Raw genomic sequence first — 22,915 nt, forward strand, 5'->3', positions numbered from 1 at the left:
CGTCTACACTGCCCCAGCAATATGCCTCTGCCCCCACCTCACTTGTGCCATTTGTCCAGCCATCTTGCAGCATCTCTGGATTGAGGGCCTCACAGCAGAGAGAGGAGTCTTTGATCCCATCAGTCTGGGCTGGATTGAAAGCCTGACCCCAGGGGGGTGAAAGGCCAGCGTCTAACCTACTGCACCACCCAGGCTCCATAGATTCTGTAGAGTCTGAGGTAATCCCCATGGGTTCATGTTAAGCTCCTTGTATTTCCAGTATTTATTTAGCTGATCCATATTTAATCTTGTGCAGTAGTTAGCTGCTAATTGAAAATCAATGAAGCTTTCAGCTGCCATCATTACCAGAACTGGTGACGGGGGCTGATCGCTCAGGAGACAGTGACGCAGGAACGAATCTGTCTCTTCTGTTTACACATTTCTCCCCAGTTTCCTTCCCTGTCTCTCATCAAGCTGCTGTCCCTGGTACATCCCCCCGCACTGGCGATGGCTGTTGCTGTACCTCTGTGCTAGGCTGGGAGAGGTAGGTGTCGAGCTTCTCCCCCCCCCCCACCCACCCCGGGCTTGTGGGAGCTCTGTAACTCTTGCTCAGAACTCACTGTTTCCATCTCCCTGTTTTTCTCTCTCTCTCTGCTGTTCATCTTTCTCCACATATCTGTTTATCTATCTTTAACTGTTTATCTTTCTCTATCTGTTTATCTTTCTCTATCTGTTTATCTCTACTTCTTTCTACAACCCTCCGAGACCTCTGCATTCCTCCAATGCCTCTTGCTCATCCCCGATTTCCATCGCTCCACCATTGGCGGCCGTGCCTTCAGCTGCCTAGACCCTAAGCTCTGGAATTCCCTCCCTAAACCTCTCTGCCTCTCTCTCCTCCTTTAATATGCTCCTTGAAACCTATCTGTCTATCTGGCACTATCCATCTATCTATATATATTTCTATCTGTGTAACAGTCTATTGATCTGTGTCTCTCTGCCACTATCTGTCTCTCTTTGTTTTTCTTTCCTCCTACATCCCTCTCTGTTTCTCTCCATCTCTCTCACTTTATATATCTCTCAGTTCAGGGCCCAGGGGACAGTACATGGCCCAGGAGACAGTACAGGGCCCAGGGACAGTACATGGCCCAGGGGACAGTACATGGCCCAGGAGACAGTACAGGGCTCAGGGGACATTACGGGGCCCAGGGGACGGGGACAGTACAGGGCCCAGGGGACAGTACAGAGCCCTGGGACAGTACAGGGCCCGGAGATAGTACAGGGCCCAGGGACAGTACAGGGCCCAGGGGACAGTACAGGGCCCAGGGACAGTACAGGGCCCAGGGGACAGTACAGGGCCCAGGGACAGTACAGGGTCCAGGGGACAGTACAGGGCCCAGGGGACAGTACAGGGCCCGGGGACAGTACAGGGCCCAGGGACAGTACAGGGCCCAGGGTACAGGGCCCGGGGACAATACAGGGCCCAGTGGACAGTACAGGGCCCGGGGACAATACAGGGCCCGGGGACAGTACAGAGCCCTGGGACAGTACAGGGCCCAGGGTACAGGGCCCGGGGACAGTACAGGGCCCAGTGGACAGTACAGGGCCCGGGGACAGTACAGGGCCCAGTGGACAGTACAGGGCCCGGGGACAGTACAGGGCCCAGGGACAGTACAGGGCCCAGGGTACAGGGCCCGGGGACAGTACAGGGCCCAGTGGACAGTACAGGGCCCGGGGACAATACAGGGCCCGGGGACAGTACAGGGCTCAGGGGACAGTACAGGGCCCGGGGACAGTACAGAGCCCTGGGACAGTACAGGGCCCGGGGACAGTACAGGGCCCATGGGACAGTACAGGGCCCAGTGGACAGTACAGGGCCCGGGGACAGTACAGGGCCCAGTGGACAGTACAGGGCCCGGGGACAGTACAGGGCCCAGGGACAGTACAGGGCCCAGGGTACAGGGCCCGGGGACAGTACAGGGCTCAGGGGACAGTACAGGGCCCGGGGACAGTACAGGGCCCGGGGACAGTACAGGGCCCGGGACAGTACAGGGCTCAGGGGACAGTACAGGGCCCGGGGACAGTACAGGGCCCGGGGACAGTACAGAGCCCTGGGACAGTACAGGGCCCGGGGACAGTACAGGGCCCGGGGACAGTACAGGGCCCGGGGACAGTACAGGGCTCAGGGGACAGTACAGGGCCCGGGGACAGTACAGAGCCCTGGGACAGTACAGGGCCCGGGGACAGTACAGGGCCCAGTGGACAGTACAGGGCCCGGGGACAGTACAGGGCCCAGTGGACAGTACAGGGCCCGGGGACAGTACAGGGCCCAGGGACAGTACAGGGCCCAGGGTACAGGGCCCGGGGACAGTACAGGGCCCAGTGGACAGTACAGGGCCCGGGGACAATACAGGGCCCGGGGACAGTACAGAGCCCTGGGACAGTACAGGGCCCGGGGACAGTACAGGGCTCAGGGGACAGTACAGGGCCCGGGGACAGTACAGGGCCCGGGGACAGTACAGGGCCCGGGGACAGTACAGGGCTCAGGGGACAGTACAGGGCCCGGGGACAGTACAGGGCCCGGGGACAGTACAGAGCCCTGGGACAGTACAGGGCCCGGGGACAGTACAGGGCCCGGGGACAGTACAGGGCTCAGGGGACAGTACAGGGCCCGGGGACAGTACAGAGCCCTGGGACAGTACAGAGCCCTGGGACAGTACAGGGCCCGGGGACAGTACAGAGCCCTGGGACAGTACAGGGCCCGGGGACAGTACAGGGCCCATGGGACAGTACAGGGCCCGGGGACAGTACAGGGCCCGGGGACAGTACAGGGCCCAGGGACAGTACAGAGCCCTGGGACAGTACAGGGCCCGGGGACAGTACAGGGCCCAGGGACAGTACAGGGCCCAGGGACAGTACAGGGCCCAGGGGACATGATCCCCTGAGGGATTTGCTACAGTCCAGTTTTAGGAGGATGCTGAGGACCATGTTTGTTGTTTGAAGAGAGGGATTCCGATTTCAGATAAACATTCTTTATTTTTTCCTTCAGAAACCTGTCATCGAATGCCCTGGTCACCCTATCCTGGAAGTCTTTCGCATCCCTGCACCTGATGGAGCTGTGAGTATAACTGGCATCCCACAATTTTGCCAGAATTTTGTTGACTTTAAAGGAAATAAAAATCGGGAGAGATGTAAAACTGGTTGCTGATTCGCTCTCGCCCGTTTCACACCATCGCACAAAGTCAGAATGACCCCCACGGACTCTGGATGGAGAGGGACTGATGGGAGGAGAGTCCGTGATCGAATAATCAGACACGGACTCTGGATGGAGAGGGACTGATGGGGGGAGAGTCCGTGATCGAATAATCAGACACGGACTCTGGATGGAGAGGGACTGATGGGGGGAGAGTCCGTGATCGAATAATCAGACACGGACTCTGGATGGAGAGGGACTGATGGGGGGAGAGTCCGTGATCGAATAATCAGACACGGACTCTGGATGGAGTGGGACTGATGGGGGGAGAGTCCGTGATCGAATAATCAGACACGGACTCTGGATGGAGTGGGACTGATGGGGGGAGAGTCCGTGATCGAATAATCAGACACGGACTCTGGATGGAGAGGGACTGATGGGGGGAGAGTCCATGATCGAATAATCAGACACGGACTCTGGATGGAGAGGGACTGATGGGGAGAGAGTCCATGATCGAATAATCAGACACGGACTCTGGATGGAGAGGGACTGATGGGGGGAGAGTCCATGATCGAATAATCAGACACGGACTCTGGATGGAGAGGGACTGATGGGGGGAGAGTCCATGATCGAATAATCAGACACGGACTCTGGATGGAGAGGGACTGATGGGGGAGAGAGTCCATGATCGAATAATCAGACACGGACTCTGGATGGAGAGGGACTGATGGGGGGAGAGTCCGTGATCGAATAATCAGACACGGACTCTGGATGGAGAGGGACTGATGGGGAGAGAGTCCGTGATCGAATAATCAGACACGGACTCTGGATGGAGTGGGACTGATGGGGAGAGAGTCCGTGATCGAATAATCAGACACGGACTCTGGATGGAGTGGGATTGATGGGGAGAGAGTCCGTGATCGAATAATCAGACACGGACTCTGGATATTCACACACACTCACACACACTCTCACCCACTCACATACCCTCTCTCTCACACACACCCTCACATGAAGACAGATCCTACATCTGAGAATTTCTCTTCCTCTTCCCTAGGGTACTCGCAGGGAATATCTTCAGCTGTTCCTGTGAGATTCTCTGGCTGCAGCTGTGGCAGGAGAGCGGATGGGCAGCGCTGGGCAACCAGAGCCTGAGCTGTTGGCAGAACAACAGTGCCATCCTGCTGGAGAGCATGCAGATCCCAGACTGCGGTAAGCATCCCGCCTTGTCACCTGGGGCTCAAAACAACACTGCTCAGGAAATGGCTGTCGGGAGGAGTGTGAGATTTGGCTTGGAGGTGACTGGCCCCTTGTTCCCTTACCTTGGGGGTGGGGTGAGGTGCAGAGTCTGTGATCGGTGCCCACCCACAAGAGCACGCTGGGACAGGGCACTCCTCAGGTGGAAAGAGCCCCTGCCCGGTAAAGGTACAGCTGAGCAGTTAACGAGAGCCCACCTCTCCCACGTTTCCAATTACGAGCTGTTTTGATCGAGTAATTAGGGTGAAACTGTTCCCACTGGCAGGAGGGTCGGTAACCAGAGGACACAGATTTAAGATAATTGGCAAAAGAACCAGAGGGGGGATGAAGAGAATTTTTTATGCAGCGGGTTGTTATGATCTGGAATGCGCTGCCTGAAAGGGCGGTGGAAGCAGATTCAATAATAACTTTCAAAAGGGAATTGGATAAATAGTTAAAAAGGAAAACATTTGCAGGGCTACGGGGAAAGAGCAGGGGGGGAGTGGGACTAATTGGATAGCTCTTTCAAAGAGCCAACACAGGTACAATGGACCGAATGGCCTCCTTCTGTGCTGTATGATTCTGTGACCTTTTCCATGACCAGTTCCATGACCTTTACCATTAGCATGATCTTTACCATGACCTTTACTGTGACATTTACCATGACCTTTACCATGACTATTACCATGACCGCTTCCATGATCTTTACCATGACCTTTACCGTGACATTTACCATGACTATTACCGTGACCGCTTCCATGATCTTTACCATGACCTTTTCCATGACCAATACCATGATTACAAAGAATTACAAAGAATGTACAGCACAAAACAGGCCCTTCGGCACAACCAGTCTATGCCGGTCTTTATGCTCCACACGAGCCTCCTCCCCCCCCTCTTCATCTCACCCTATCAACATATCCTTCTATTCCCTTCTCATGTGTTTATCCAGCTTCCTCTTAAATCCATTTATGTTATTCGCCTCAGCTACTTGTGGTAGTGAGTTCCACACTCTCACCACTCTCTGGGTAAAGAAGTTTCTCCTGAATTCCCGATTGGATTTATTAGTGACTATCTTATATTTATGACCCCCTAGTTCTGGTCTCCCCCGCAAGTGGAATCATCTTCTCCACGTCTACCCTATCATAATTTTAAAGACATCTATCAGTCTTATCTTTTTTAGAGGAAAGAGCCCCAGCCTGCTCAATCTTTCCCGATAGTTATAACCTCTCAATTCTGGTATCATTATAGTAAATCTTTTTTGCACTTTCTCCAGTCCATATCCTTTTTATAATTTGGAGACCAGAACTGTTCACAGTACCCCAAGCGTGGTCTAACCAAGGTTCGATATAAGTTTGGCATAACGACTTTACTTTTCAATTGTATCCTTCTAGAAATGAACCCCAGTGCTTGGTTTGCTTTTTTTATGGTCTTATTAACCTGTGTTGCTACTTTTAATGATTTGTGTATCTGTACCCCATTTAGACTCTTATTTTCCAAGCAGTATGTGGCCTCCTTAATTTCCCTATCAAAACGTAACACCTCACACTTATCTATATTGAAATTCATTTGTCAATTACACGCCCATTCTCCAAGTTTATTAATGTCTTCCTGTATTTTGTTGCAGTCCTCCTCAGTATTAATCACATTCCCTAATTTGGTGTCGTCCGCAAATTTTGAAATTGTACTTCCAATTCCCGAGTCCAAATCATTTATGTAAATGGTGAACAACAGTGGTCCCAGCACTGATCCTTGAGGAACACCACTTCCCACCTTGTGTCTGTTTGAGTAACTACCTTTAACTGCTTCTCTCTGTTTTCTGTTTTGTAGCCAGCTTGCTATCCATTCTACTACTTGTCCCCTGACTCCACATGCTCTGACCTTCGTCATGAGTCTACAATGCGGTACCTTATCGAAGGTCTTTTGAAAATCCAAATATATTACATCTACTGCATTGCCCTTGTCTACACTTTCTGTTACTTCTTCAAAGAATTCAATAAGGTTGGTCAAGCATGACCTTCCCATGACCTTTACCGTGACCATTACCATGATCTTTTCCATGACCTTTACCATGACCATTTCCATAACCTTTACCATGATCTTTACCATGACCTTTTCCATGACATTACCATGACCTTTTCCATGACCATTACCATGATCTTTACCATGGCCTTTTCCATGACCTTTGCCATGACCATTACCATGACCTTTACTGTGACCATTACCATGACCTTTGCCATGACCATTACCGTGACCTTTACCATGACCATTACCGTGACCATTACCATGACCTTTACCGTGACCATTACCATGATCTTTACCGTGACCTTTTCCGTAACCATTACGTGACCATTACCATGACCTTTACCGTGACCATCACCATGATCTTTACCGTGACCTTTTCCGTAACCATTACCATGACCTTTACCATAACCATTACCATGATCTTCACCGTGACCTTTTCCGTGACCTTGCAGATTTTGCCAAGGCCAGCATAAGCCTGGAGAACGTCACGGTGAAGGAAGGCGAGAACCTGACGCTGAGATGCAACGCATCGGGAAGCCCCCGCCCGTCGGTGAGGTGGATCATCACAGACCTGAAGTCCAATCACTCTGTCGAGGTAATGCGGAGGCACCGGGTCTCCATGGGGAGGGGAGGGAGGGCTCGAACAGTTGAGAAGATCAGCAGAAACCCTTCACCCTCGTCAGCGCTTCCCCTCGCCGGGGTTCGGGCTCCATGGGGCGCAGACCACCTCCTGGTACCTCACACCTAAGTGGCTCGTTCTTCATGTGCGAGCCCAAGCAGTGAGGGTCTGCAGGGTATTGAGCCACTGGGGGAGGGGGTTGACTCTGATCCTGCCCTCACCCGACACGTGGATGTTCCAGCAGCGCATGTACTGGGAGCAGAAACCCTGGCCGATTCTAGCCCCCCCCCCAGCCCCACTCCCCTCCTCCATCCAGCCCAATGGCGTAGAGGTCAGTTGCGTGACTCACCCCCAGCCCCCGTGACACACGTCCCCTTCACAAAATGCTCATCCATACAGCCCAGCCCAGGCGATAGGAAGGGTGAGGGAAGGGGGGGCTATGGTGTGAAGTGAGCAATTTAATTGCAACACAATTGGATTCAACCCTTGTGCCTAGGTTCAAATCTACCCCAGGCAGAGAGGTGAGAGCGGGATCATCGGTTAGAAGAAGAGGGTTTCCTGCATCCATTGAGGAGTGTGAGAGAGGGGTTAGAGAGGGGTGGGCACGCTTTCCCGGATGTTCGAGTGATTGGTTTACTTGTCTGTGCCCTTCAGGTGGATGACGAGAACCCACAGGAGGTGGTCCTCAAACTGCTTCACGTTGCACCTGAGGAGAACGGCAGTAACCTGACCTGCAGGGCCGAGAACCTGGTGGGGCAGGTCGAAGTCTCAATCACCCTCTCGGTGCTGTGTAAGCTTCATCCTTCCTCCTTACATCGTCACCGTGTTCGAATCAAGGATCGCCAGTTCCTCTCCTCTCTCTCCCCCTCTCTCTCTCTCTTGTCTCACTCTCTCTTGTCTCACTCTCTCTTTCTCTCCCTCTCTCTCTCGTCTCACTCTCTGTGTCTCTCCCTCTCTCCCTCTCTCTCTCTTGCTGTGTGTCTCTCTCTCTCTCTGTCTCTGTGTGTGTGTCTCACTCTCACTCTCTGTCTTTCCCTCCCTCTCTGTCCTGTCTCTCTCCCTCGGTCTCTCTCTGTCTCTCTATCTCTCTGTCTCTGTCTCTCTATCTTTCTGAATCTCTGTCTCTCTCTGTCTTTCTCTCTCTTCTGTTTCTCTCTCTTGTCTCTCACTCTCTCTCTCTCTTTCCTGTCTCTCTTCCTCTCTTTTGATCCTACGATGATCAATTCCCCTCTGAACGCTCCACTTTCGTCCCTCCTAAGCTCAAATCCCCCGTCCTACTCACTCTTCCCCCTCCCCTACATCCTCGCTGTGTTGAAACCAAGACTCACCACACCCTCTCCTCCTCCAACTCGTTCTTTCCCACGGTCCCAACATCCCCTCGCTCAGTCTTCCCGTCCTCCTACAATCTACAAGCTTCTAAAACTGAACCTTGGCGTCAAATTGATTTAACTAGGGGCGAATTCCTCCGGGCTTCTCACCCCTGCCCGACATGGGACTAACCCACACGGAGCACGAAGGGCCCAGGCTCTTTGCCTGGCCTGTGCTGAGTAAACCCATTGAAGGCACAACAGCGAGCTACAATGCTAATCAGGTAGGGTTTCATTTGTGAGCTGAATCCCAGTTCCTTGCTGGTCTCATGGGGAGCTGGGTCTGAGGTCTCACCCTGGTGGTCTGATGCGGAATTGGATCCCAGTTCCCTGATGGTCTGGTGCGGAGGTGGGTCCCAGTTCCCTGATGGTCTGGTGGGGAGGTGGGTCCCAGTTCCCTGATGGTCTGATGTGGAGTTGGGTCCCAGTTCCATGATGGTCTGATGTGGAGTTGGATCCCAGTTCCCTGATGGTCTGATGAGGAGTTGGATCCCAGTTCCCTGATGGTCTGGTGGGGAGGTGGGTCCCAGTTCCCTGATGGTCTGATGTGGAGTTGGATCCCAGTTCCCTGATGGTCTGGTGGGGAGGTGGGTCCCAGTTCCCTGATGGTCTGGTGGGGAGGTGGGTCCCAGTTCCCTGATGGTCTGGTGGGGAGGTGGGTCCCCGTTCCCTGATGGTCTGTAGGGAGTTGGATCCCAGTTCCCTGATGGTCTGGTGGGGAGTTGGGTCCCAGTTCCAGATGGTCTGTGGGGAGGTGGGTCCCAGTTCCCTGATGGTCTGGTGGGGAGGTGGGTCCCAGTTCCCTGATGGTCTGGTGGGGAGTTGGGTCCCAGTTCCCTGATGGTCTGGTGGGGAGTTGGGTCCCAGTTCCCTGATGGTCTGGTGGGGAGGTGGGTCCCAGTTCCCTGATGGTCTGGTGGGGAGGTGGGTCCCAGTTCCCTGATGGTCTGATGTGGAGTTGGGTCCCAGTTCCCTGATGGTCTGGTGGGGAGGTGGGTCCCAGTTCCCTGATGGTCTGGTGCGGAGGTGGGTCCCAGTTCCCTGATGGTCTGATGTGGAGTTGGGTCCCAGTTCCCTGATGGTCTGATGTGGAGTTGGATCCCAGTTCCCTGATGGTCTGATGAGGAGTTGGATCCCAGTTCCCTGATGGTCTGGTGGGGAGGTGGGTCCCAGTTCCCTGATGGTCTGATGTGGAGTTGGATCCCAGTTCCCTGATGGTCTGGTGGGGAGGTGGGTCCCAGTTCCCTGATGGTCTGGTGGGGAGGTGGGTCCCAGTTCCCTGATGGTCTGGTGGGGAGGTGGGTCCCCGTTCCCTGATGGTCTGTGGGGAGTTGGATCCCAGTTCCCTGATGGTCTGGTGGGGAGTTGGGTCCCAGTTCCAGATGGTCTGTGGGGAGGTGGGTCCCAGTTCCCTGATGGTCTGATGTGGAGTTGGGTCCCAGTTCCCTGATGGTCTGATGTGGAGTTGGATCCCAGTTCCCTGATGGTCTGATGAGGAGTTGGATCCCAGTTCCCTGATGGTCTGGTGGGGAGGTGGGTCCCAGTTCCCTGATGGTCTGATGTGGAGTTGGATCCCAGTTCCCTGATGGTCTGGTGGGGAGGTGGGTCCCAGTTCCCTGATGGTCTGGTGGGGAGGTGGGTCCCAGTTCCCTGATGGTCTGGTGGGGAGGTGGGTCCCCGTTCCCTGATGGTCTGTGGGGAGTTGGATCCCAGTTCCCTGATGGTCTGGTGGGGAGTTGGGTCCCAGTTCCAGATGGTCTGTGGGGAGGTGGGTCCCAGTTCCCTGATGGTCTGGTGGGGAGGTGGGTCCCAGTTCCCTGATGGTCTGGTGGGGAGTTGGGTCCCAGTTCCCTGATGGTCTGGTGGGGAGTTGGGTCCCAGTTCCCTGATGGTCTGGTGGGGAGGTGGGTCCCAGTTCCCTGATGGTCTGGTGGGGAGGTGGGTCCCAGTTCCCTGATGGTCTGGTGGGGAGGTGGGTCCCAGTTCCCTGATGGTCTGGTGCGGAGGTGGGTCCCAGTTCCCTGATGGTCTGATGTGGAGTTGGGTCCCAGTTCCCTGATGGTCTGATGTGGAGTTGGATCCCAGTTCCCTGATGGTCTGATGAGGAGTTGGATCCCAGTTCCCTGATGGTCTGATGAGGAGTTGGATCCCAGTTCCCTGATGGTCTGATGAGGAGTTGGATCCCAGTTCCCTGATGGTCTGATGTGGAGTTGGATCCCAGTTCCCTGATGGTCTGATGAGGAGTTGGATCCCAGTTCCCTGATGGTCTGGTGGGGAGGTGGGTCCCAGTTCCCTGATGGTCTGATGTGGAGTTGGATCCCAGTTCCCTGATGGTCTGGTGGGGAGGTGGGTCCCAGTTCCCTGATGGTCTGGTGGGGAGGTGGGTCCCAGCTCCCTGATGGTCTGGTGGGGAGGTGGGTCCCCGTTCCCTGATGGTCTGTGGGGAGTTGGATCCCAGTTCCCTGATGGTCTGGTGGGGAGTTGGGTCCCAGTTCCAGATGGTCTGTGGGGAGGTGGGTCCCAGTTCCCTGATGGTCTGATGTGGAGTTGGGTCCCAGTTCCCTGATGGTCTGATGTGGAGTTGGATCCCAGTTCCCTGATGGTCTGATGAGGAGTTGGATCCCAGTTCCCTGATGGTCTGGTGGGGAGGTGGGTCCCAGTTCCCTGATGGTCTGATGTGGAGTTGGATCCCAGTTCCCTGATGGTCTGGTGGGGAGGTGGGTCCCAGTTCCCTGATGGTCTGGTGGGGAGGTGGGTCCCAGTTCCCTGATGGTCTGGTGGGGAGGTGGGTCCCCGTTCCCTGATGGTCTGTGGGGAGTTGGATCCCAGTTCCCTGATGGTCTGGTGGGGAGTTGGGTCCCAGTTCCAGATGGTCTGTGGGGAGGTGGGTCCCAGTTCCCTGATGGTCTGGTGGGGAGGTGGGTCCCAGTTCCCTGATGGTCTGGTGGGGAGTTGGGTCCCAGTTCCCTGATGGTCTGGTGGGGAGTTGGGTCCCAGTTCCCTGATGGTCTGGTGGGGAGGTGGGTCCCAGTTCCCTGATGGTCTGGTGGGGAGGTGGGTCCCAGTTCCCTGATGGTCTGATGTGGAGTTGGGTCCCAGTTCCCTGATGGTCTGGTGGGGAGGTGGGTCCCAGTTCCCTGATGGTCTGGTGCGGAGGTGGGTCCCAGTTCCCTGATGGTCTGATGTGGAGTTGGGTCCCAGTTCCCTGATGGTCTGATGTGGAGTTGGATCCCAGTTCCCTGATGGTCTGATGAGGTGTTGGATCCCAGTTCCCTGATGGTCTGATGAGGAGTTGGATCCCAGTTCCCTGATGGTCTGATGAGGAGTTGGATCCCAGTTCCCTGATGGTCTGTGGGGAGTTGGATCCCAGTTCCCTGATGGTCTGGTGGGGAGTTGGGTCCCAGTTCCAGATGGTCTGGTGGGGAGGTGGGTCCCAGTTCCCTGATGGTCTGGTGGGGAGGTGGGTCCCAGTTCCCTGATGGTCTGGTGGGGAGTTGGGTCCCAGTTCCCTGATGGTCTGGTGGGGAGTTGGGTCCCAGTTCCCTGATGGTCTGGTGGGGAGGTGGGTCCCAGTTCCCTGATGGTCTGGTGGGGAGGTGGGTCCCAGTTCCCTGATGGTCTGGTGTGGAGGTGGGTCCCAGTTCCCTGATGGTCTGGTGGGGAGGTGGGTCCCAGTTCCCTGATGGTCTGGTGGGGAGGTGGGTCCCAGTTCCTGATGGTCTGGTGGGGAGGTGGGTCCCAGTTCCCTGATGGTCTGGTGGGGAGGTGGGTCCCAGTTCCCTGATGGTCTGGTGGGGAGTTGGGTCCCAGTTCCCTGATGGTCTGGTGGGGAGGTGGGCCCCAGTTTGCTGGCGATCTCACAGGGTCTCCCTGCTCCTTCCCGGACGATCCCTCTCTCGGATCAGAACCCTAGTCTGAATCTGCCCATGCTCGACCTCCACCTACACACCAAGGACCCTCAGGCCCTGCTCCAGGGCGAGCTGACTTTCTCCATTCAATCCTCTGGCAGATAAGCCTGAGATCCTGAGCCTGTCTGACGCCGTCAACCACCACAACTGGTGCTTCTCGTTCGTGGTGCGGGGGAACCCTCGGCCCACCACCCGCTGGATCTACGACTCCCTGGAGCTGCCCGACAACCTCATCAGCTGGACGGCCATATACGAGGAGGCGCCAAATGAGATCCACGGCTGCCGGGAGCTGGCCAGCCCCACCCACTGCAACAATGGCAACTACACGCTGGTGGTGGAGAACTACCTGGGCAGTGACCGCCGGACAGCCGTCGGTCACTTCATGGATGGTCCCGTGGACATCTGCCAAATCGAGCCTACCAAGCCAGGTCAGTGAAGACCCCCAACCCCCATCGCCCTCCCTTCAGCACCTCTCATACACCAGGTTTCGATCCTCCCTGCCCCGTGCCGAGTCAGACTGCTGTGTCAGGCTGTGACTCAGTGGGTAGCTCACACTCTCTCTCCCCTCCGAGCCAGGAGGTCGCGGGTTCGAGCCCCCACATCCAGAGACTCGAGCCATAATCCAGGCCGACACTCCCAGTGCCGGTACCGAGGGAGCGCCGCACTGTCGGAGATGCCGATTTTCAGATGAGACCTTAAAGCAATACCCCGTCTGCCCCTCTCAGCTGGATGTAAAAGATCCCACGGCCACTATTTCGATGAAGAGAAGGGGAGTTCTCCCCTGTGTCCCGGGGCCGATATTTATCCCTCAACCAACATCACTGAAAACAGATGAGCTTGTCATTGATCTCATTGCTGTTTGTGGGATCTTGCTGTGCGCAAATTGGCTGCTGCGTTTCCTACATTACAACAGTGACTACACTTCATAAAAGTACTTCATTAGCTGTAAAGCGCTTTGGAACATCCTGAGATGGTGAAAGGTGAGATAGAAATGCAAGTTCTTTCTGCAGTGCCCCATAACCAGGGAAGGTAAATTGGGGCGTGGCGGTGGGGGAGCTGGGGGGCTGGGGGAGGGGGTGGTTTCTGCTCCTGATCGCTATCCAGTGATCCCTGCCGGACAGCGCAGGAGACTGGGCATCAGCGGAGGATGGGATCGAGCTCAGCTCTGGTGAACCAATCGACTGTCTGGCCAGCGGTACTCAGACTACAATCCAGGGACTGTTTGCAACCTCTCCTTCTCCTTTGACCCCCCCCAGACTGGCCGCTCCGTGTGCTTCCCTCACACTCTGCCCGGCCATTGGACATTGGCCGAGCTGAGAATCCGGGCTGTTCCCTCTCCTTTTCCCTGCTCACAAGCAAAGTAACGGGAGGGAATGTCCTTCGGAGGCTGTGATGCCCCAGCTCCCACACAGTGAGCGAAAGGGCCCCGTTCAGAGCTGTTCAATCGGACTATTGGGTCTGGAGTTTATTTCTCTCCCTGTGGCCTGACTGAAATCAGGAGCTTCCCGCATTGGAGGGGGTGGGGGGAATCGCAGAGGCCTGGGGCAGTAGTCTCGCGAGCGCGACACTGGGTGGGATTGTGACCCTGGTGTAACGTTAGTGAGTACCATTGGGCTCACACAGGGCAGCCAGCACCCGGACAACTGGTACCCAGGCAAGAGAGTCAATACCTTTGGGAGAGGAGGGGGGGTGGGGGAAAGAGGTAGAAAACGAGGGACAGATTGAGGGGAGAAATATAGAGACTGAATGGGGAAGACTCTGTGCTCACAAGATTGCTTCTCAGTTCATGAGATTGGCAGCGTAGCTGTAATTTCTGACAAGACGGTTTCCTTTCTCTTTGAGTAGCAGGTAAGGAAAGCAGCACGTCGAGGAATGTCACCGTGAGGAACAAGGAGCCTTCCTTTGGGGTGAGCGTCGAGCTATCTCTCGCCTTTCGTCAAAGAAATAGATGTCAGATTGACGGGGAAACCTGGAAGGATCTCTGGATCCCCCCTTCCGATGGCTCAGTAGCCTTGAAGGAACCAGGTTCCGTCCCCAGTCTGTGCTGAGTTGCACGTAGAAATACGCAGAGGTCCCGTTCGGCCCATCTGTTCTGTGTTGGCCCTTCCCCTCCGCGTGAGCAAAGGGTTCTGATCGCCTTTACCCGCCCTGCTCCCACATCCCTTCATCCCCTTTTCCTCCCTCCGATCTGACCTTGAATCTTGACCTCGTTTCCGCCTCGACCACTAACGCTGGGAGCGAATCCCACGGCCTCACAACTCTCTGTGTGAAGAAGTTTCTCCCGCCCTCTGTTCTAAATCATAGAATCGTTCAGCACAGAAGGAGGCCATTCGGCCCATCGTGCCTGTAGCGGCTCTTTGGAAGAGCTATCCAATTAGACCCACTCCCCTCGCTCTTCCCCATAGCCCTGCAAATTTCTCCTTTTCAAAGTTACTAATGAATCTGCTTTCAGGCAGTGTGTTCCGGATCACAACAACTTGCTACGTGAAAAAAATTCTCCTCATCTCCCCTCTGGTTCTTTTGCCAATTATCTTTAATCTGTCTCCTCTGGTCACCGACCCTCCTGCCAATAGAAACAGTTTCTCCCTATCTACTCTATCAAATCCCTTCATGATTTTGAACACCTCTATTAAATCTCCCCTTAACCTTCTCTGCTCTAAGGAGAACAATCCCAGCTTCTCCAGTCTCTCCACGTAACTGAAGTCCCTCATCCCTGGTACCGTTCTAGTAAATCTCCTCTGTACTCTCTCCAAGGCCTTGACATCCTTCGGGGGAAGTGAGGGGGGGGGTGGTGGGTGGAGGATTGGTGTGGAAAGGTGGGGGGGGCAACCACTTTTTTTCAAACCTTAATCTCTGTGCCCTCTTGTTTCCCAGGTCTGGGTAGCTGTAACGTTGGCGATCTTTGCCTCTGTGTTCCTGATGCTGATGCTGATTATCGTTCACAGATATAGGCAGAGCTCCAAGCTCAGCAACAACAGTAAGAGCCAAACTGTTATTGGAGAGTTCAGAATGTATCCAGGGGTAAAGGGTACTGGAGGGGGTCAACCAGGGTCCAGAGTTCACAGGGCCATCTGGGGTCCAGAGTTCACAGGGCCATCTGGGGTCCAGAGTTCACAGAGCCATCTGGGGTCCAGAGTTCATAGGGCCATCTGGGGACCAGAGTTCAAAGGGCCATCTTGGGTCCAGAGTTCATAGGGCCATCTGGGGTCCAGAGTTCACAGGGCCATCTGGGGTCCAGAGTTCACAGGGCCATCTGGGGTCCAGAGTTCACAGGGCCATCTGGGGTCCAGAGTTCACAGGGCCATCTGGGGTCCAGAGTTCACAGGGCCATCTGGGGTCCAGAGTTCATAGGGCCATCTGGGGTCCAGAGTTCACAGGGCCATCTGGGGTCCAGAGTTCACAGGGCCATCTGGGGTCCAGAGTTCACAGGGCCATCTGGGGTCCAGAGTTCACAGGGCCATCCGGCTAGTTAGAGAGCGAAGGGGATATCTAGGATGGAGGGTGCAGAGGGATATATGATGTAGAGGGCTCAGAAGGGTATCTTTGGGGGGGACGGTGCACAAGAGTATATGTAGAGGAGTACCTGGGTAAAGGATGTGGAGGGGTATCTGTAGTAAGGTTCTGAGGGGTATTAGGGATAGAGTACAGAGGGGTATCTGGGGTATCGGGCAGGGGGATGAATTATTGGGGCTGATACAGACACAGGGAGGGCCCCACCCTGGAACAAACACATTGACACATTTACTTCTCTCCTGGTCCTGAAGGAGATGCCAAGATGCTGGGCAGCGAGGATGAAGCTGGCGTCTCGCTGCACTTCATGAACCTGGGCATCAGCTCCACCCCATTGGCTATGGGCAACCCGGACGGGGTGAAGAGCCACACCATTGAGAACCCGCAGTACTTCTGGCAGTCCAACAGCTTTCTCAAGGACAAGGACCACTGTGAGATACCCTTCTCCCTGTTGTAATGGTTAACGGAGGCCGTGCGGATTAGCTGCCACCTCCCATGCAGTGAGTAGCTGGGCCATGCAGACCAGGGAGGCCCCACCATCCACGCCCAGTCTGTTAGCTGGGTCAGCAGATCACAGCCTGGGCGGTGGTTAGAGAAACTGTAATTGGCCTCAGTGCCCTAGGGAGGGAGGTGGGGTGGGGGTGGGGTTCGGGAAATCAGGTGGGGTTCCTCCTCCTGATCACTGTCCAGTGACACCTGCCGCAAGTGTGAGTGGACCTCTGGGTGAGTTTCGGGCCACGGTTCCCTCTTCCGTAGGCATCGGCCGTGGCGCAGTGGGTGGCACTCTCGCCTCTGAGTCATCAGGTCGTGAGCCCCACTCCAGAGACTTGAGCACATAATCCAGGCCGACACTCCCAGTGCAGTACTGAGGGAGTGCTGCACTGTCGGAGGTGCCGTCTTTCAGATGAGACGTTAAACCGAGGCCCCGTCTGCCCCTCTCAGGTGGACATAAAAGATCCCACGGCCACTATTGCAAGAAGAGCAGGGGAGTTCTCCCTGGTGTCCTGGGGCCAATATTTATCCCTCAACCAACATCACTAAACACAGATTATCTGGTCATTCTCACATCGCTGTTTGTGGGATCTTGCTGTTCGCAAATTGGCTGCCGTGTTTCCTACATTACAACAAGAAATACTTAATTGGTGCCCTTAATAACCAAATCAGCCTGTGCTTCCCTCTGCAGTGTCTAGAACAGCTCGGTTTGGTGTGCACGGTGTCTGATGTCCCTTTCAGGGTAGCTCCTCTCTGAGAATTGTCCTTCTTCCCTTCTAGCTGTGCAGCACATCAAGCGGAGAGATATTGTTCTGAAGTGGGAGCTCGGGGAGGGAGCGTTCGGGAAGGTGTTCCTCGCTGAGTGTTGCAATCTGAGCCCGGAGCAGGACCGGATGCTAGTGGCTGTCAAGGTATGGACCAATCCACTGACAGTCCTCGCTGGGGTATGGGAGAGAGAGAGAGACAGATAGAGGAAGAGAGGCAGGGAGAAAGGCATGGAGAGATGGAGAGAGACAGATAGAGAGAGAGAGAGACAGAGGATAGAGAGAGGCAGAGAAATGGAGAGTGTTTGACAGTAATGGAGGGAGAGGGAGAGAGAGGAGAAAGAGAGGCAGGGAGATGGAGAGAGAGACAGAGAGAGAGAGAGAGAGACAGAGGATAGAGAGAGGCAGAGAAATGGAGAGTGTTTGACAGTAATGGAGGGAGAGGGAGAGAGAGGAGAAAGAGAGGCAGGGAGATGGAGAGAGAGAGGGAGACAGACAGAGAGAAAGAGGCAGAGAGACAGATGGTGATTGACAGAGATGGAGGGAGAGACGGAGAGAGGGAGACAGGGATGGAGAGAAAGAGAGAGTAACAGGAGGAGAGACAGAGAGGGAGAGAAAGAGTGATTGACAGAGATGGAGGGAGAGAGGGAGACAGGGATGGAGAGAAAGAGAGAGTAACAGGGAGAGAGACAGAGCGAGAACGAGAGGGGGAGACAGAGTGAGAGGGCCTATTAGTTGCTCGCAGTAATCTTGGTGAGACTGCATGTTTAACATGTGACTGTGTTTTAGTTGTGTGCCTTGTATTTAGCGACTTTTTCTGATTCCATGACTGGTGTGAACACAGACACTGAAAGAGGCGACAGAGAGCGCCCGCATCGACTTCCAGCGAGAGGCTGAGCTCCTGACCTTCCTGCAGCACGAGCACATTGTGAAGTTCTACGGGGTGTGCACACAGGGCGAACCTCTCATCATGGTCTTCGAGTACATGAAGCACGGAGACCTGAATCGCTTCCTGCGGTAAGCTTGGCCGTGTCTTTCCAACCCGTCCGCGAGGATCGCTCGGGCACCAGTTTCATCGTTACAGAGTCTCGGGTCACCTACTGCCACAGCTATTGTACAGAGGGCGGGCCACACACTGTCCTGGACAAGGGAGTGAACTAATTCAAGAGGGAGCTGGACAGATAGTTGGAGGGATGAGGGGTGTGGGATTGTGGGGGACTCTGAGAGCAGCCACACCAGGCCCAGCCTGTTTTGTAAAATTCTTACATTCCTGTGTGAGAGGACAGTGTGTGTCTGTGAGTGTGTGTGTGTGTGTGTGTGTGAGGGTGTGTATGTGTGTGTGTGTATATGTTTGCATGAATGCACATGAGAGTGATTATGTCTGTAAGGGGGTGTGCATGGGTGAGTGAGGATGTGTCTGCATGTCTAAGAGATTGTTAGTAAGATTGAATGAGTATGAGTGAGGGTGTGTGTGAGGGTGTGTGTTAAGGTGTGTGTTTATGAGAGTGTGTGTATGACGGTGTGTGTGCAGGTGTGTTAATGAGGGTGTGAGGATGTGTGTGAGGGTGTGTATGAGGGTGTGTTACATGTGTGTGAGGGGGTGTGTGTGAGGGTGCGTGTGAGTGTATATGGGTGTGTATGAGGGTGTGTGAGGATGTATATGAAGGTGTTTGTGAGGGTGTGCGTGAGGGTGTGTGTGAGGGTGTGTATTAGGGTGTGTGTGAGGGTGTGTATTAGGGTGTGTGTGAGGGAGTATATGAAGGTGTTTGTGAGGGTGTGCGTGAGGGTGTGTGTGAGGGTGTATATGAAGGTGTTTGTGAGGGTGTGTATTAGGGTCTGTGTGAGGGTGTATATGAGGGTGTGTGTGCGGGTGTGTGTGAGGGTGTGTATTAGGGTATGTGTGAGGGTGTGTGTGAGGGTGTGTGTGAGTGTGTGTGTGAGGGTGTGTGTGAAGGTGTGTGTGAGTGAGTGTGTGTGTGAGGGTGTGAGTGAGTGTGTGTGTGAGGGTGTGTGTGTGTGAGGGTGTGTGTGAGGGTGTGTGTGAGGGTGTGTGTGAGGGTGTGTGTGAGGGTGTGTGTGAAGGTGTGTGTGTGTGAGGGTGTGTGTGAGGGTGTGTGTGAAGGTGTGTGTGTGTGAGGGTGTGTGTGAGGGTGTGTGTGAGGGTGTGTGTGAGGGTGTGTGTGAAGGTGTGTGTGTGTGAAGGTGTGTGTGAGGGTGTGTGTGAGGGTGTGTGTGAAGGTGTGTGTGTGTGAGGGTGTGTGTGAGGGTGTGTGTGAAGGTGTGTGTGTGTGAGTGTGTGTGTGAGGGTGTGTGTGAAGGTGTGTGTGTGTGAGGGTGTGTGTGAGGGTGTGTGTGAAGGTGTGTGTGTGTGAGTGTGTGTGTGAGTGTGTGAGTGAGTGTGTGAGTGAGTGTGTGTGTGAGGGTGTGTGAAGGTGTGTGTGTGCGAGGGTGTGTGTGTGTGAGTGTGTGTGTGAGTGTGTGAGTGAGTGTGTGTGTGAGGGTGTGTGAAGGTGTGTGTGTGCGAGGGTGTGTGTGAGTGAGGGTGTGTGTGAGTGTGTGTGTGAGGGTGTGTGTGAGTGAGGGTGTGTGTGAGTGTGTGTGTGAGGGTGTGTGTGAGTGAGGGTGTGTGTGAGTGTGTGTGTGAGGGTGTGTGTGAAGGTGTGTGTGTGAGTGTGTGAGTGAGTGTGTGTGTGAGGGTGTGTGTGAGGGTGTGTGTGTGTGAGGGTGTGTGTGAGTGTGTGTGTGAGGGTGTGTGTGAAGGTGTGTGTGTGTGAGGGTGTGTGTGAAGGTGTGTGTGTGTGAGGGTGTGTGTGAGGGTGTGTGTGAGAGTGTGTGTGAAGGTGTGTGTGTGTGAGGGTGTGTGTGAAGGTGTGTGTGTGTGAGGGTGTGTGTGAGGGTGTGTGTGAGAGTGTGTGTGAAGGTGTGTGTGAGGGTGTGTGTGAAGGTGTGTGTGTTGTGAGGGTGTGTGTGAGGTGTGTGTGAAGGTGTGTGTGTGTGAGGGTGTGTGTGAGGGTGTGTGTGAGGGTGTGTGTGTTGTGAGGGTGTGTGTGAGGTGTGTGTGAAGGTGTGTGTGTGTGAGGGTGTGTGTGAGGGTGTGTGTGAGGGTGTGTGTGAAGGTGTGTGTGTTGTGAGGGTGTGTGTGAGGTGTGTGTGAAGGTGTGTGTGTGTGAGGGTGTGTGTGAGGGTGTGTGTGAGGGTGTGTGTGTGTGAGGTGTGTGTGAGGGTGTGTGTGTGAGGGTGTGTGTGAGGGTGTGTGTGAGTGTGTGTGTGAGGGTGTGTGTGAGGGTGTGTGTGAAGGTGTGTGTGTGTGAGGGTGTGTGTGAGGTGTGTGTGAAGGTGTGTGTGTGTGAGGGTGTGTGTGAGGGTGTGTGTGTGAGGGTGTGTGTGAGGGTGTGTGTGAGTGTGTGTGTGAGGGTGTGTGTGAGGGTGTGTGTGAAGGTGTGTGTGTGTGAGGGTGTGTGTGAGGTGTGTGTGAAGGTGTGTGTGTGTGAGGGTGTGTGTGAGGGTGTGTGTGAGGGTGTGTGTGTGTGAGGTGTGTGTGAGGGTGTGTGTGTGTGAGGGTGTGTGTGAGGTGTGTGTGAAGGTGTGTGTGTGTGAGGGTGTGTGTGAGGGTGTGTGTGAGGGTGTGTGTGTGTGAGGTGTGTGTGAGGGTGTGTGTGTGTGAGGGTGTGTGTGAGGGTGTGTGTGTGAGGGTGTGTGTGAGGTTGTGTGTGTGTGAGGGTGTGTGTGAGGGTGTGTGTGTGTGAGGGTGTGTGTGAGGGTGTGTGTGTGTGAGGGTGTGTGTGAGGGTGTGTGTGAGGGTGTGTGTGAGTGTGTGTGTGAAGGTGTGTGTGTGTGAGGGTGTGTGTGAGGGTGTGTGTGAGGGTGTGTGTGAGGGTGTGTGTGAACCCTGCCACTTAATTACATTCCCGTCCCTTCTACTGCTGAGTGAGAAATGGAGAGGGGACAGGCCGGAATCGCAGCTGGGCTGTGAGTGGAGACACTGGGAGCAGTGGGTGGGGAGGGGCTTTGGGCAGCAGTGGGCTGAAGGAACGAAGAGCGGGAGGTCAGGAGCACTCACTAGTTGAGAAACAACATCAGCCTTTAACTCCAAACAAGAAAATATGCTTTTCCAAATAGAATTATAGCCCTGTCAGGCCCAACAAAAGCATTTGCAGCTTAGTAATTATTGAAATATTGATTAGAAGAGCTGTCTAAGAGGCTTAAACTCAAGTAGATTGACTGTCAGTAGCAAATAAACACTGCGTTTCAGTGAGATCTCGGGGGGATGGCCGTAACACAGAGCTTTGGGCCCATTGCCAAACTTGCTATCAAGGAGATTGTCTTTCAGTCACACTCCAGACAACAACTTGCATTTATATAGCGCCTTTAACATAGTAAAATGTCCCGAGGCGCTTCACAGGAGCGTAAATCAGACAAAAATTTGATACCGAGAGGCAGAAGGAGATATTACGACAGGTGACGGTCAAAGAGGTAGGTTTTAAGGAGCTTCTTAAAGGAGGAGAGAGAGGCGGAGAGGTTTCGGGAGGGAATTCCAGAGCTCAGGGCCCAGGCAACTGAAGGCACGGCCGCCAATAGTGGAGCGATGGAAATCGGGGGATGCGCAAGAGGCCCGAACTGGAGGAGCGCAGAGATCTCGGAGGAGGTTACAGACATAGGGAGGGAGGCGAGGCCACGGAGGGATTTGAACACGAGGATGAGGTAAGCATTCGAATAAAAGCTCGGGTCACGTCAGGATCCCACGCAGCAGTCAGCGCTTTCCGTAAGTGGGGGTACGTGGGGCACTCGTGTCCATCAAGAATGCACAACCCTCGCTTCCACCCTCGAGAAAGTGGTAGTTCAGAACCGTCGCCATCTTTGTGGCAACGCGACTCTCGTGCTGACACGGGCGCTTGGAACACGCATCCACGCTTGTACTCGATCTCGCATTGACGACCGCGTTTGAAAGCACTGTGACCTTTCTTGCAGACTCCTGCACATCTCTCTCGGCTCTCTCTGGGGTTTTTGGTTCCATGGGTGACCCCCACCCCGAGTGGCCATTCTTCACGTCTGAGGCTAGACAATGGAGCCTGACACTTGTAGTGAGGCACGGAGGGGATGTCTGGTGCCTGTGGGAGCCCGGACCCCAGCCAGTATCAACGGTGCCCACAGGGGATAGATAGATAGATAGCTTTTTGGCAACCAAAGGTATTAAGGGATATGGGCCAAAGGCAGGTATATGGAGTTAGATCACAGATCAGCCATGATCTTATCAAATGGCAGAGCAGGCACGAGGGGCTGAATGGCCTACTCCTGTTCCTATGTTCCTAGGGGAGAAGTGGGCAATGAATAAGAGACAGGCCAACCATCCACTACAATAAAAACAGAACAACAGAACACTCAGCAGGCCGGGCAGCATCTGTGGAGAGAGAGAAACGGAGTTAACATTTCAGGTCGACGATCTTTCGTCAGAAGTGGAAGAAGTTAGAGATTTAACAGTTTACAAGCAAGTACAGAGCCTGGGAACGAGGCGGGGAGGAAAGAACAAAAGAGGAGGGCCTGTGAGAGGGTGGAGGGCAGGTGTGATTTAATGGCAAAAAGGACGAGGCAAAAATGGTGGGGGGGGGTTGTTAATGGGAGAAGTAAAGAAACAAAAGATGGGGCTAGAGGCGGTGTAAATGGTAACAGCAGAACCCGCACCAGCACCGGGAAAATGGGAGCAGTGGTTATGGTGTGACGTTGTTGAATTGTCTGTGTGTGTGTGTAGATCACAGGGAGCGGTGGTTATGGTGTGACGTTAAATTGTCTGTGTGTGTGTGTAGATCACAGGTACCAGTGGTTATGGT

The 22,915-nt window shown here is 54.5% G+C and overlaps 1 protein-coding gene across 1 annotated transcript in view; it reads left to right on the forward strand.

Moving 5' to 3' along the window:
- The first annotated feature begins 3,047 nt into the window (after nt 1-3,047).
- LOC137307492 (high affinity nerve growth factor receptor-like) overlaps nt 3,048-22,915 on the forward strand; it is a 28,472-nt gene continuing 8,604 nt past the window's right edge. Inside the window, exons 1-10 of the mRNA XM_067976834.1 lie at nt 3,048-3,094; nt 4,227-4,381; nt 6,883-7,025; nt 7,704-7,839; nt 12,426-12,752; nt 14,170-14,231; nt 15,199-15,301; nt 16,089-16,265; nt 17,107-17,237; nt 17,935-18,107. Of these exons, the coding sequence (XP_067832935.1) occupies nt 3,087-3,094; nt 4,227-4,381; nt 6,883-7,025; nt 7,704-7,839; nt 12,426-12,752; nt 14,170-14,231; nt 15,199-15,301; nt 16,089-16,265; nt 17,107-17,237; nt 17,935-18,107 (1,415 nt within the window). The 5' untranslated portion in view covers nt 3,048-3,086. The remainder of the gene's footprint in view (nt 3,095-4,226; nt 4,382-6,882; nt 7,026-7,703; nt 7,840-12,425; nt 12,753-14,169; nt 14,232-15,198; nt 15,302-16,088; nt 16,266-17,106; nt 17,238-17,934; nt 18,108-22,915) is intronic.

This window comes from Heptranchias perlo, unplaced genomic scaffold (assembly GCF_035084215.1).
Source record: "Heptranchias perlo isolate sHepPer1 unplaced genomic scaffold, sHepPer1.hap1 HAP1_SCAFFOLD_1011, whole genome shotgun sequence".
NCBI lineage: Eukaryota > Metazoa > Chordata > Chondrichthyes > Hexanchiformes > Hexanchidae > Heptranchias > Heptranchias perlo.